General features: G+C 41.3%; 1 protein-coding gene across 1 annotated transcript in view; it reads left to right on the top strand.

Annotated features, from left to right (window-relative positions):
- Positions 1-13,218, top strand: part of VTA1 (vesicle trafficking 1) — a 169,843-nt gene that overhangs the window by 48,636 nt on the left and 107,989 nt on the right. The window contains exon 2 of the mRNA XM_083176220.1: positions 11,001-11,095. Within this exon, the coding sequence (XP_083032346.1) occupies positions 11,001-11,095 (95 nt within the window). The remainder of the gene's footprint in view (positions 1-11,000; positions 11,096-13,218) is intronic.

The raw sequence follows: 13,218 nt of genomic DNA, 5'->3' as shown, positions 1-13,218 counted from the left end.
AGAGGGTACAATGACTAAGTGGGAAAACAGGTAACACATTGTTTGAGATAACGGTCTTATCATTTAATTGCTACAGCGGGATGTGCTGTTCAGTACACAACTGGTTTCTCAGAAATAGACATTTTAGTTTTAGTAAAAGGGTTTAGAATGCAGCAATGAACTGCACACACATAATAATACTGGTGGTTACAGTTTTGTTTGGATTTGCTGGAGGAAGCAAATTTGTTTTGTAGGTAGCCAGAAACTATGATTAATTGCATGGAATTATGCAGGATCTGTCACCTAATATAAAATTAGTATGGGAGCTATTGTGCAAGTTTCTATTTATAAAGATCACTTAAATCTTATAGACGTGGTTCTCAAAGGGTCTGTTTTCTTTTCAGCGTAAGGACATAGATGGCGCCAGCTGTACTGTCCTTTTACTGTCAAAGTACCTTCAGGCAAAATTCCACATTATATAAAGGTCATGTCTCGTAATCAAACCTTATATATGTGTGTGTTTGAACACTTTAGTAATATCTTGTTGCAGAAAAGGGATTTATTTTTAAATGATGTCACATGTAACGGTAATAGACAATTATTTCAATGGAAATTGTTTTCTTTTCTGTTCTCATCTTTATTATAAAGTGTATAAAATCCCAAGGGAGAAATCCATTCAAAAGTGTGTACTGTTAAAATAATGCATAAAATAACACACACACACACACACACACACACACACACACACACACCAGTTATTTATATAGCACACATACTGTATATACCAGTTATTTATATAGCGCACACATCTATACCAGTTATTTATATAGCGCACACATATATACCAGTTATTTATATAGCGCACACATATATACCAGTTATTTATATAGCGCACACATATATACCAGTTATTTATATAGCGCACACATATATATATATATATATATATATATATATATATATATATATATATATATATATATATATATATATATATATATATATATATATATAACTGGAAAATTGGCGGCACTCGGTGCGACTTGAAATAACTGGAGACCACACAGGTTCAAGATCTTTCGAGATTAAATCTCGAAAGATCTTGAACCTGTGTGGTCTCCAGTTATTTCAAGTCGCACCGAGTGCCGCCAATTTTCCAGTTATATTTGCCAACCCAGTCGGGCTAGTGCTTGGGAAGGCACCGGGCGCCATTATATCACGAAGCAGAGGAGTGCCGGCTATTCTACTATATATATATATATATATATATATATATATATATATAAACTGTCTTTCAAAATGGCACTCACAAGAACTCTTAGAGACGTTTTTAGGTGCAGGGTCCAATAAATGAAATGTAGAAGTAGCACTTACCCTGCCTTGCAGCGGGAAGGAGATAGACCAGCACTCAATTTGATGAAGAAAAAAAACGTGTATTTACAAAATAAGCAAAAGCATCGTGGTTACAGCAAGGTTATCAACATGATAGATGATACATAACATCACAGCTGACCCGACAGCTGTTTCGAACTGGATCCTGTCCAGGTCTCATCAGGGGTACTGACAGTGCGCAGTGATCGTTACTTTATACACTAAATAAAGGCGCCAAATCCGCCCTTAGAATTTCAAACAGGCGCTGTCACTCAGCACCACGGGGTGTGAGAGAGCGTCCTGTTGCTAGGTAACATGGTGCGGGGGTTCGGTCGAGTGACGCGTCACTCGGGAATCCCGGCGTCAGCTGCTGCTAGCTGGTGCTGAGTGACAGCGCCTGTTTGAAATTCTAAGGGCGGATTTGGCGCCTTTATTTAGTGTATAAAGTAACGATCACTGCGCACTGTCAGTACCCCTGATGAGACCTGGACAGGATCCAGTTCGAAACAGCTGTCGGGTCAGCTGTGATGTTATGTATCATCTATCATGTTGATAACCTTGCTGTAACCACGATGCTTTTGCTTATTTTGTAAATACACGTTTTTTTTCTTCATCAAATTGAGTGCTGGTCTATCTCCTTCCCGCTGCAAGGCAGGGTAAGTGCTATATATATATATATATATATATATATATATATATATATATATATATATATATATATATATATATATATATATATATATACCAGTTATTTATATAGCGCACACATATATATATATATATATATATATATACCAGTTATTTATATAGCGCACACATATATATATATATATATATATATATATATATATACCAGTTATTTATATAGCGCACACATATATATATATATATATATATATATACCATTTATTTATATAGCGCACACATATATATATATATATATATATATATACCATTTATTTATATAGCGCACACATATTACGCATATTTGGGCAGTCACAATATGTCCGAGTGGAGACACACACACACGCATATGCATTCCGGTTAATTATGTTGGGAGCCAATGAACCTACCAGTATAATTTTGGATTGTGGGAGGAAATCAAAATGAAAGCAAAGGGAACTTTTTAGATCCATAGTTAGTGATATTTTGCTGCCATTCTTCTCTTTGTCGTTTTTAAAGCTTTGTTAACCAAATAACAGACTGGAGTGTATTATTGGAACTCTATAATGCTGCTCCCAATTTCACAATACCTGCCTCTCTATCGGTGCTGCATAGATCACCAGAATGGAAACGCAGGCGACATGTTTTCACCACAGTTGCACTCTCCTCTTCTCATACATCGCTCAGACACTGCAATCACCTTTTGTATTTAGCTTTTAAACCATAGGCTAGTGTTCCACCAAGTTTATAGACCACAAGAATTAGTTGCCACATTCTATGACAACTGGCTGCTGCAGGATTACATTGATTAAAATATATATGGACAGCACTTATCGCATTCATCGCTGGGGTGAAAGCCACTCAGTGTATACACACTGAGTGGCTCTCCCCCTGCCCGGCACCGACGGCAGGGGGAGGGCAGCTTTGCATAGCGCAGAGCTATGCAAAGCTGTCCTCAAAGCCACTCATCTGCTTTCCCGGTGATGATGCGGGAGTGCGCAGCAGCGCTCATCGGTGGACCGTACACACTGGGTCGCTTTGAGCTGAAGGCCGCTCAAACATGCTGTTTTAAGTGACTTTCTTCTCAAAGTCGCCCAGTGTGTATGGGCCTTTAGACTCCTCTCCTTACCTTCTTGGCCACTGTACTGTTTCCAAGCCAACTATAGTATGTTGCTAATATTATACACATTAGGTTTTTTACCTATTCTGAAAGTAAACTGTATGCTGTGTCATAAAGAAGTAATGTACTTTTTATATGGCTCTTTAATTACTATTTGGTATATTCTGGAAGGGTAAAACAAAAGTAACACAAGAATCGTGGATCTGCAATGAACAGTGCATATTGCTCACAATAAGAACATTGTTTTGCATTTTACAGAGGGAACAAATTGAACAGCTTACACATCTGTAATTTTTTGGGGCTTTCCAGAAAGTGAATTTTCATAAATATCACAGAAATTTACAAGAACAAAACTTCATAGGGGGAGGGGCCCTAAACTGCACACCCTGGACATATGAGGTGCTACCTGCTGAGACTTGTAGTGCAGCAAGCAGGAGGAGGAGTTTGCAGGTGCACACTAAATATATATGCTAGACCTTTTAATATCTTGCTATATTGCATTTGAGGTTATTAGCATAGTAATGGCCATTAGTATCGGCTTGTCCACCGCGTCCAGGTTACCTCATTAGGACAAGTCCCTAACACTACTCTGGGACAGGTCCAGGGCACAGGGCCCCCCAGGCCTGCCCAGCAGAACCACCCCATGGCATCACATTGATTTTAATTAGGTTGGAGTCCCAACATTCAAGACTGCACACCTCAGCTTGGCACTATGAGGGTAAGTCCTACTATACATATATGCTGAGTGTTAGTCTGTGGGACCGTGTTTGGGGCTCAGGGCTCTTTGGGCTGCTGTTGCTGGGCTGCTCCATGGCATCATATCGTATACTTTCAATCACCCCTTTAGTTTGTTTAATATATATGTAGCACCCTTCACATTTATTATTACTTCTTACCTTGGTAAGTCCTATCACATATAATTTCCCCTATCCCTTTTACTATCACTTTAATTTTACACTAATGTGATGCCATGGGGTGGTTCTGCTGGGCAGGCCTGGGGGGCCCTGTGCCCTGGACCTGTCCCAGAGTAGTGTTAGGGACTTGTCCTAATGAGGTAACCTGGACGCGGTGGACAAGCCGATACTAATGGCCATTACTATGCTAATAACCTCAAATGCAATATAGCAAGATATTAAAAGGTCTAGCATATATATTTAGTGTGCACCTGCAAACTCCTCCTCCTGCTTGAAGAACAAAACTTCGAAAGATTTTTTTTTTCTTAGTAGATTTTATTGAAGAACGAGCTTTACAGTGTATGCAAGACTTATAAGGAAATAAATGTTATAACAATTCTAGGAAGAAAGATAACAAAGTAAATTCCAAAGATTTTAACAATTTTCTTATGAAAGTATCTGGTTTTTCTCTCTCTTTACTAAACCTTTTTAAAATTGTTTGTTTAGGTATTTGTAAAAAAAAAATGGAAATTCCTAGTACACTCCTGCAGGTGTAACGCCAGTGACTTATTCTCGGGGTGCAGTCACTCCCCCCACCTCCAGGTGTCACGCCAGTAAACTTTATTCTCAGGGTTCAGCAAGTCTCCCTTCAGCAAGTCTCCCTGTCTGCAGTTCTCCAGTGTTGTTATGTTATTCAATGCGGTTGTCAGGGAACACCAAAAACAAATGATCCTCGCCGTTTACCCCCGTGCCGGCCGCTTACCCTAATCTACGTTCCGGGGGAATCCTCACTGTAAGAGGATGGCGAGGTTTCCCCAAACAACGAGGCTCGCGGCTAATGCAGGGATCCCGCTGCATTTAGCCGTGAGCCTTGCTTTTTTAGCGGCCGCACACGCAACGTTCCCCTGTCGCTACAAAAACCTAGCAAGGGGGAAATGGCGTGTGCAGGGGGTCAGTTGAATACTGACCCTCTGAGAGCAAGCAGTTAGCACTACTCGCTGTCACAGCTTGAAAAAAATCATTGAATGCATCCATAACTGTGGGTGGTATTCAATTGTTAAATCGCACTCGATCTCCCATCTAAAATGACTCAACATCGTAGGGCAATATTCACTTGATCTAATTTTATGTCCAAGCTCTCTCATTGTTGTCAGGTTAAGCCGCTCATTTCAGGTCCCCACCCCCAGGGATAACGAGCTGAAATGCTGATAAAGAACAATTGAATACCTCTCTCTAAGTACTATTACAAAGCGAGTGCTATACTGTGTAAATGAAATGTATTGTTGTTGTCATAATGCAGTAATATTTGGCTATTTGAGAAGCTGATGGGTATGTAGAGAAGCATTCATAACTTGAAATGCTTTTATCCTAAAATTAACCAATGAAGAATTGCTTTTTACTCCTGATGATGTTGACTAATGAAAGGGCAGTTGTTTGTTTGTTTTTTTGTTTGTTTGTTTGGCTTCTACATATACTTTATGGTGTACACACTGTCGAGATGCCGTGCGATGCGAGTCCCGATGTGATCTGATCACATCGGGACTTGCATCGTACGGCATGCAGGAGAGAGAGAGGACAGTAACGATACCTACAACAAGAGGCAATTAGTCACCATCCTCACAAACGCGGCGCTGTACATGGCAGTACTAGAGTGTGTGCAGGAGAGGCAGAGCGCACACACAGTGCTGCCACTGCAGGTGCCGGGCAGGGGCACAGATAGCAGGGTGCTGCTGCTCATGGTTCCCGTTATCCACGACTCACAGCGGGAGCTAAATGCCATTAGCACACCCAGGGCCACGGCACAGTTCCCCAAGGTAACAGACAGCTTCCCCCCGCCGCCCCCCCTCCCCCATACATACAGCAGAGACCCCCCCCCCTCTATACATCGGATAACTTCCACCCCGGGTCACTGCACATCAGCCCTGCATCCCCAGGAGAAGCCCCTCTGGTCGCCTGGGCTATCTGCGTATGTAAGGCACAAAGACTATATAGTGCAGATCTGCACTATATAGTCTTTCCCTGCCCTCACTATTTCGCTGCCGATTTGCGCTCACACGGGAGCACGCATCAGCAGCGCATCAGGCTCGCAAGCCCTACAAAGTACACAATCAGCATGCGTTATGGCTTCCGATGTTCACTATATCGGCAACATTGGAAGCCATATCGCACCGTGTGTACACACCATTAGAGACAGTGAGTGTTTGCCTGCAGTCGCTGGTATGTTTTCTTGTGTCCTTTTTTCACTGGAGGAATAATTTTACCACATTGGGCGGTATTCAATGAGCCGGAATCGCCAAGTTTTATGGCGATTCCGGGGTTTTTTCGTGGCTGACGGTGATTTTTGGAGCTGAAAATGCGAATCACCGTATTCAATGAGCTAGAATCGCCGTTGACGACCGGTGAATGAAGCTGCAATCGCCAAATGTTTTCCTGTACAAATCGCCGTTTTTTGTGTATAGGATTTTTCATGGGGAATCGACGGTAGTTGAGGGGAATCGCCAAAAGTGTATTCAATGTGAAGTTGGCGATTCCTTTTTCTTCTTTCATATCGCCGTTCCTCTCCGAGTGCCCCTCGTCATCTTTTTATGGTGAACTTTTATAGGAACATGTCAAATAATTGGTTTTAAGTGCTCTATTTAACTATGCAAGTGTAATGTATTATTATTTGCTGCCCTTGTGTGATGTCATGGTCGTAGAAGTGCTATACAAATATATATTTAATTTTTTCAGGTATTTTTTTTTTCTCCCACAAAGCACTGTTCTTACCCATGGTGCACCTCACTTACCCATGATTCTCCTCCCCACCTCACTCCTTCGTTTGCCCTTTGACCAGATTTCCCAGCGTTTGCCGTCTGCTGTATGGGAAGCGTTTGTCCAGGGTAATTTGCTTGTTTCTAGCATTTATCTGCGATTTTTTAAACAACTGACTACATTAATGAGGCTGTGTAGGGAAACGCCGGTATGGCTGAGAATCGCCGTTAGGGCCGGCGATTCTCAGCCACGTTGAATAGGGTGACTTGGCGACTCCCCACGAATCCCCATGCATGGCGATTCACTGCTAAAAACCGGCGATTGCCAGGCGAATGTTAAATCTGAATCACTGTAACCAGCGATTCAGGACATTGAATACCGCCCATTGTTGTGAGTAATTTATGTAGCTCTACTTCCTCTGTACTTCCTGGCAGTTGGTTCCAGTTCATCTACATTCAGTTGGTTGTCCGTCTGGCTACAGAGGGGGCATATATGGGGCAGGCTATGTACGCAGGGATGCATATCACAGATATTTCCTTTCATGTTTTTAAATTGGTAAAAAGAAATATAGACTCTATGGCTGTACTTGCAGAGATAGTGCTGATAACATAAGTCCCTTTATTTTCAGTTCACACAAAACACAATGGTCTATTCCTGTTTTTACACATAATGCTGTTATTCCACATGTATTTATTTTACACTGGTTTTCAATTATAAAAGAGAACTTTATATTTTTTTAAGGTGAAAAAGGCAAAAGCTTTTTTTTTTAAATGTACAGTACACAGCATAGGCACGAGAGGTTTCATCAGCTAACAACAAATCTCTGCCAAATACAACACATATCATTGCATTAAATTCTAGTCAAAACAAGTCGGGGAATATTTAAATAAAGGGCTGTCAGAATGTGGCCTTTTGTTTTTAGCAGTGGGATGTAGCCCATGCAAACTTCTGTACAGTAAGTTACACATATGTCATTATACGCATAGGCAGCTATAAGCCACATGGCTCAAGATGAGTTGGCTATCATATTTTTCTTTTAATCATTCTTGCATTACAGATGTAAAAAAAAAATCCCCACTTTCACAGTATATTAGAGCACAGGAATTGGTTTTTCACCTGTCCATAGAGGAAGGGGAAGTGGGTACTAATTGCCAGGACCAGATGGAGAGGCTTTGGGTGGAGCGAAAGGGTTCGCTGCTCCTCCCACTGACACCCACCTGCCCCTTACCTGCCAGTGCCAAGGTTCAAGTCTGTCATCTCAGCCCATGCGGTTCTGTGCTAGTCTGCTATTGTTGCAATGAGTCTCCTCTGGTTGTGCAGGAGGAAGCGAGAAAAACCCTCTTGATCTTATCCTGGCTGAGGGGCGCAGGCACCCTCTGTTTTGCTTACAAGCTAAGCCACATATACTAGTGTGTTTTTTTTAATATATGCATGGACGTACCCTCCTTACTTTAGGCCAGATTATATCAAGTACCCAGGCCCATGCTCTCTATGGCCTTACACATGTAAAAAGATGCAGAAGATGGAATTTGGAGTGAGGAAAATCTAGGGCCACACACTCTGACCCCTTAGTATACAGATTCAGACTTGGTGGCGCACAGTTGTACAAATGTTGAACATGAAATTGATCAATCCAAGCTAGCTATGTAGTTTTGTCATTCCAGTTGTTTAATGTATGCTAAAAAGGCCATATCTTTAGGAAGAGAGACACATGACTAATTTGGACAAGATCTGGCAACGGGAGAGGTGCAGATTGGCACAACTTAATCAACATTTTATTGAGGAAACATCTGTAGATGCAATATATTCCACATTTTGAGAGGGTGTCATGAATTGCGTTAGTTATTTATTATCAGTTTCTTATATAGTGCAGCATATTCCGTTGCGCTTTACAAAGGAGATAGTCATACCACAAACAGGGTATTTACAGACAGTCAAAATGTAGGAGGGCCCTGCTCGCAAGCTTACAATCTATAAGGAAATAGGCATTGATACATAAGGATAAATACTGTATTCTTTATTGCATCAATTCCACCAGAATGCAAGGTTCTATGGGGGGGGTATGCAATCTGCTGCCGCTATTTCCGAGGTGGGAAATAGCGGCAGCTCCCTATTCAATGCTGTCATTAGCGACAGCATTGATGCGGGATCACGACAGAACGGGCCCGTTCTGCCGATAACGGGCGTGGCATGTTGTTATCCGGGCCGCAGATCGACAAACCACGGCCGTTTTCGCGGCCACGCCCCCTTTGCGCCCCATCGGCAGGCGGGACATTGAATCCCGTCTGTCGTTTTGCGGTCGATCTGACTGCAAATGGGCCCAGATCACGGCTGTCGGCAGGGATTGACAGCCGTGATCCCAGATTGAATATCCCGCTATGACTGTTTCTGGAATTTTATAAGCTTGCCTGAAGAGATGAGTTTTTAGGGAACGCTTATAGGTTTGGAGACTGGAGGAGAGTCTTATTGGGCTTGGGAGGGCATTCCACAGAGTGGGTGCAGCCCCAAGAAAGTCCTGCAGTCGGGAATGGGAGCGAGTAATGTGTGGATGAGAGACACAGATCTTGGGAGGAGCGTAGAGGTCGTGTTGGATGATATTTTGAGATAAGAGAAGATATGTATGTTGGTGTAGTTTGGTTTATGGCTTTGTGTGTAAGTAAAAGAATATTGTATTGAATACGGTAGAATACAGGTAACCAGTGAAGTGACTGACAGAGTAGCTTTGCAGACGATGAACGTCTGGCTAGGAAGATTAGCCTTGCATCTGCATTCATAATGGACTGTAGTGGTGAGAGTCTGTATTAGGGAAGGCCAATAAGGAGACTATTGCAATAATCAATGCGTGAGATGAGAGCATGAATTAGAGTTTTTGCAGTGTCTTGTGTAAAGTAAGGGCGAATGTTAAATATGTTTTTTAGGTGCATGTGGCATGATTTTGAGACAGATTGAATGTGGAGTACAAAGGAAAGTTCTGAGTCAAAAATAACACCTAGGCAGCGAGCTTGAGAGGTAGGAGTGATTGTCATATTCTCAACAGCAATAGAGCTATCAGGTTGGTAACTACTATTTATTGGTGGAAATTAATTCTATTTTTGAGATATTAAGTTTGAGGTGGCGAGATGACATCCTGGATGAAACAGCAGAAAGGCATTCAGACAAGGCTCAATACAGATGGGGACCGGGCTGGGGAAGATAGGTAGAGCTGAGTATCATTCGCATACAGATGATACTGACATCCAAAGGAGCTGATTAGTTTGCCAAGAGAGGAGGTATAGATTGAGAAAAGCAGAGGACCTAAAACTGAACCCTGAGGTACTCCAACTGAAAGAGGTAGCGAAGAGGAGGTAGAATCAGAGAAACAAACACTAAAGGAACGGTTAGATAGGTAGGATGAGAACCAAGAGAGGGCTGTGTCTTTAAGACCTATGGATTGTAGAGTTTTTATGAGAAGTGTGTGGTCAACAGTGTCAAAAGAAACAGAGAGATCTAGAAGAATTAGTAGTGAATAGTGGCCTTTAGACTAGCAGTGACCAGATCATTCACAACTTTAGTCAGTGCTGTCTCTGTGGAGTGTAGAGCACAGATAGACATTACCATAGATAATCCAAGTGTCTTATTTTATTTTTTTATTTTTTTGGGGGGGGGGGGGGGGGGGGGGTTACATTTAAAGAACTCTACAAGCTCTGCCAATAACTTTTCCTTAAAGCCAGGTACACACTACATGATACGTGTACCCGGCGATATTGTCGGTGGCAGAGTGCTGGCATCACCAAGTGCATACACACTTGCCGATAATGGTGGCGGAGCAGGGGTTGTTAACGAGGTCCAGACGAGGGAGGTAGTTGCCAATGATGAGTTTACATTGTAGACGAGAAAGTCAAATCGATCCCTTTCGGTGCGATATCTTTTACTTTCTCGTCTAGTGTGTATGGGGCTTAACAGATAGAACAACAATGACCAGGGAAAAATACAGACTAGTTTTATCTCCTTAATTGCACATTGCGGCACCGCTTTGGTATTATGAAATGCCAAAACAACATTTACAGTGGAAGTCTTGGAATCTTATGGTCTCATGGTTTTTAAAGACGTGTGCATACATTTTGAATCATTGCAATGTAATTTCACTTGTATCCACAGAGAAAGTTATACAGTACTGTATATTCATATATGTGTTTGTATTTAGTGCTTCAAAGTTTACATGTAGCTTCTTGTTTCAATTGTAGGTCGTTTGTATGCCATGCAAACTGGAATGAAGATTGATAGTAAAAGTCCAGATTGTCGCAAATTTCTGTCCAAACTTATGGATCAGTTGGAAACTGTAAGTACACATAAAAATGTCATCCTTTCAATAAAAACTTTGATTTGTACATTTTTTTACTAGCAATGCAAGAGCGTTTCACTGGGTGTGTGGGGGGGGGGGGGGTGTGTGTGCCTGACTCTATTCAATTGGCCACGCTGTAAACCTGCTACTACCTCAGTTGTGTGCTAGGAGAAATCTAATTGTTGCAGGTTTACAGAGCTACCCAGAGCTGAAGCCCTGGATCACCTGCTGCCAATGTAGATCTGTCCCCCCTGTACCATCCAGCTTAAATTATTTCCAGTCTTCCTCGCTCTTTGATACTTCACATTGTTTAAATGTATGGTGACATCTGGTTCCACATGCTCCTGGATCAGTGCGCAGTGGTGACAGACCTGAGAAAAACGCATAACCCAATCCTACACCTTGATTCAAGAGGCCTATAGGTTCGGTTTCAAAATGGCGACCAGTTTTAAAAAATGGTGAACACTGTAGTCGGTAGAGGAAGGAACATACTGAGTTGTACGCATTCTTTATTTGCAAAAAAAATGTGGGACAAATATTAGACTAAATTTATGATTTTGTGTAATTTGCTATCCCAGTTCATCAATTCTGGTCTTGAAAACCATAAATTAAAATTTTTTGTTTAGCTTCTTATTCTCATACAATGTAGATATGTGTTGACAAAATTAATGGGAAATAACATAGCTAAACCAATTACACTTATTGCTCCAGAAATATAGATAATAGATTATTATGCCTGCAATACGTTCTGAACATTTGTGCTATGATCTGCTTGTTATTTACATACATTTCACAAGCCAAGTGTCTCTCTCTAACTTTTATTCATATAATGATAGATAGATGATTGAGAAGAGGTCCACACACTTCACCTCCGTTACCACAGTTGTGTGTTTCTGAATACATATTTCAGATTACCACCTGGTAGGAACGTGTTGTAGGTCTGGCTGTTATGTATTATCAATTACTGTGGCCTTTTCGCTTAATTATTTCATAATTACACCTCTCCGCTGTTTCATTTCTGTTTGACCACTGTTGAAAGGTTTTGTAAAAGGAGATGTGTTGAAAATACTTCAAATACAGGTAGGTGCTTGCTTTATCCTGCACTGACAAGTTATTTCGGCACTAACCATCTGTTTGCATATCGTGCCACTATTCATTTTTCATCTAGATCATTATGTTCTTATCTTGAGCAGCATTAATGAGTTTGATGTAAAATTAAGGGTAGTTGTACCACGGTGCAGCAAGTTTTTAAATATTTGCTTCAAAAGAAGCGGAAAAAAAGCACCTTGACGTTTTTTTTGTTTTGTGCTTGGGATAAAAGACACTTTTTTATCTACTGTGTTGTGAGAGGAATTCTAATAAAGTAAATTGATAGCAGTATTTTGATTGAGGGATGGAGCAATTTGTTAAGTAGTACACTGGTGCTGTATTTACATGATTAGATCAGTTTATGAGAATGGGATTTGTTAAATATGTAAATTACTTTTGTTCATCGTTCAGTCAGATTTGTAGTGAAATGCACTTAGGCACTGCCCCTAAAAAGTAATCTACCCTCAACTCTACTCTCCCTCCATTAAGCAGGTCTCAGTATATATTATCCTCTGACTAAAGGTCAGGAACACAATATGTACAGTATTTACTTCCTACAGGTGGCCCCTAGGGGAATATGTGTTATGTAGTCCCATATCTCTGTGCTAAGAGAGAGGCTGTATCACTGCTTAGCGCATTTATTATTGTAATAGTCTCCTTATTGGCCTTCCCCCAATACAGACTGTCACCACTACAGTCCATCATGAATGCAGCTGCGAGGCTAATCTTCCTAGCCAGACGTTCATCGTCTGCAAAGCTACTCTGTCAGTCACTTCATTAGTTACCTGTATTCTATTGTATTATATACAAAATTATTTTACTTACACACAAAGCCATAAACCAAACTACACCAACATACATCTCTTCTCTTATCTTAAAATATCTTCCAACCTAACCTCTTTGCTCCTCACAAGATCTACATCTCTTATCCATACTCATTACTCGCTCTCATTCCCGATTGCAGGACTTTCTTCGGGAAGCACCCACACTATGGAATGCTCTCCCACACAAGACTCTCCTCCAGTCTCCAT

The sequence above is a fragment of the Crinia signifera genome, chromosome 3, assembly GCF_055691185.1.
Source record: "Crinia signifera chromosome 3, ASM5569118v1, whole genome shotgun sequence".
Lineage (NCBI taxonomy): Eukaryota > Metazoa > Chordata > Amphibia > Anura > Myobatrachidae > Crinia > Crinia signifera.
The sequence above is the reverse complement of the archived record's forward strand: the minus strand, read 5'-3'. Positions and strand labels throughout refer to the sequence as shown.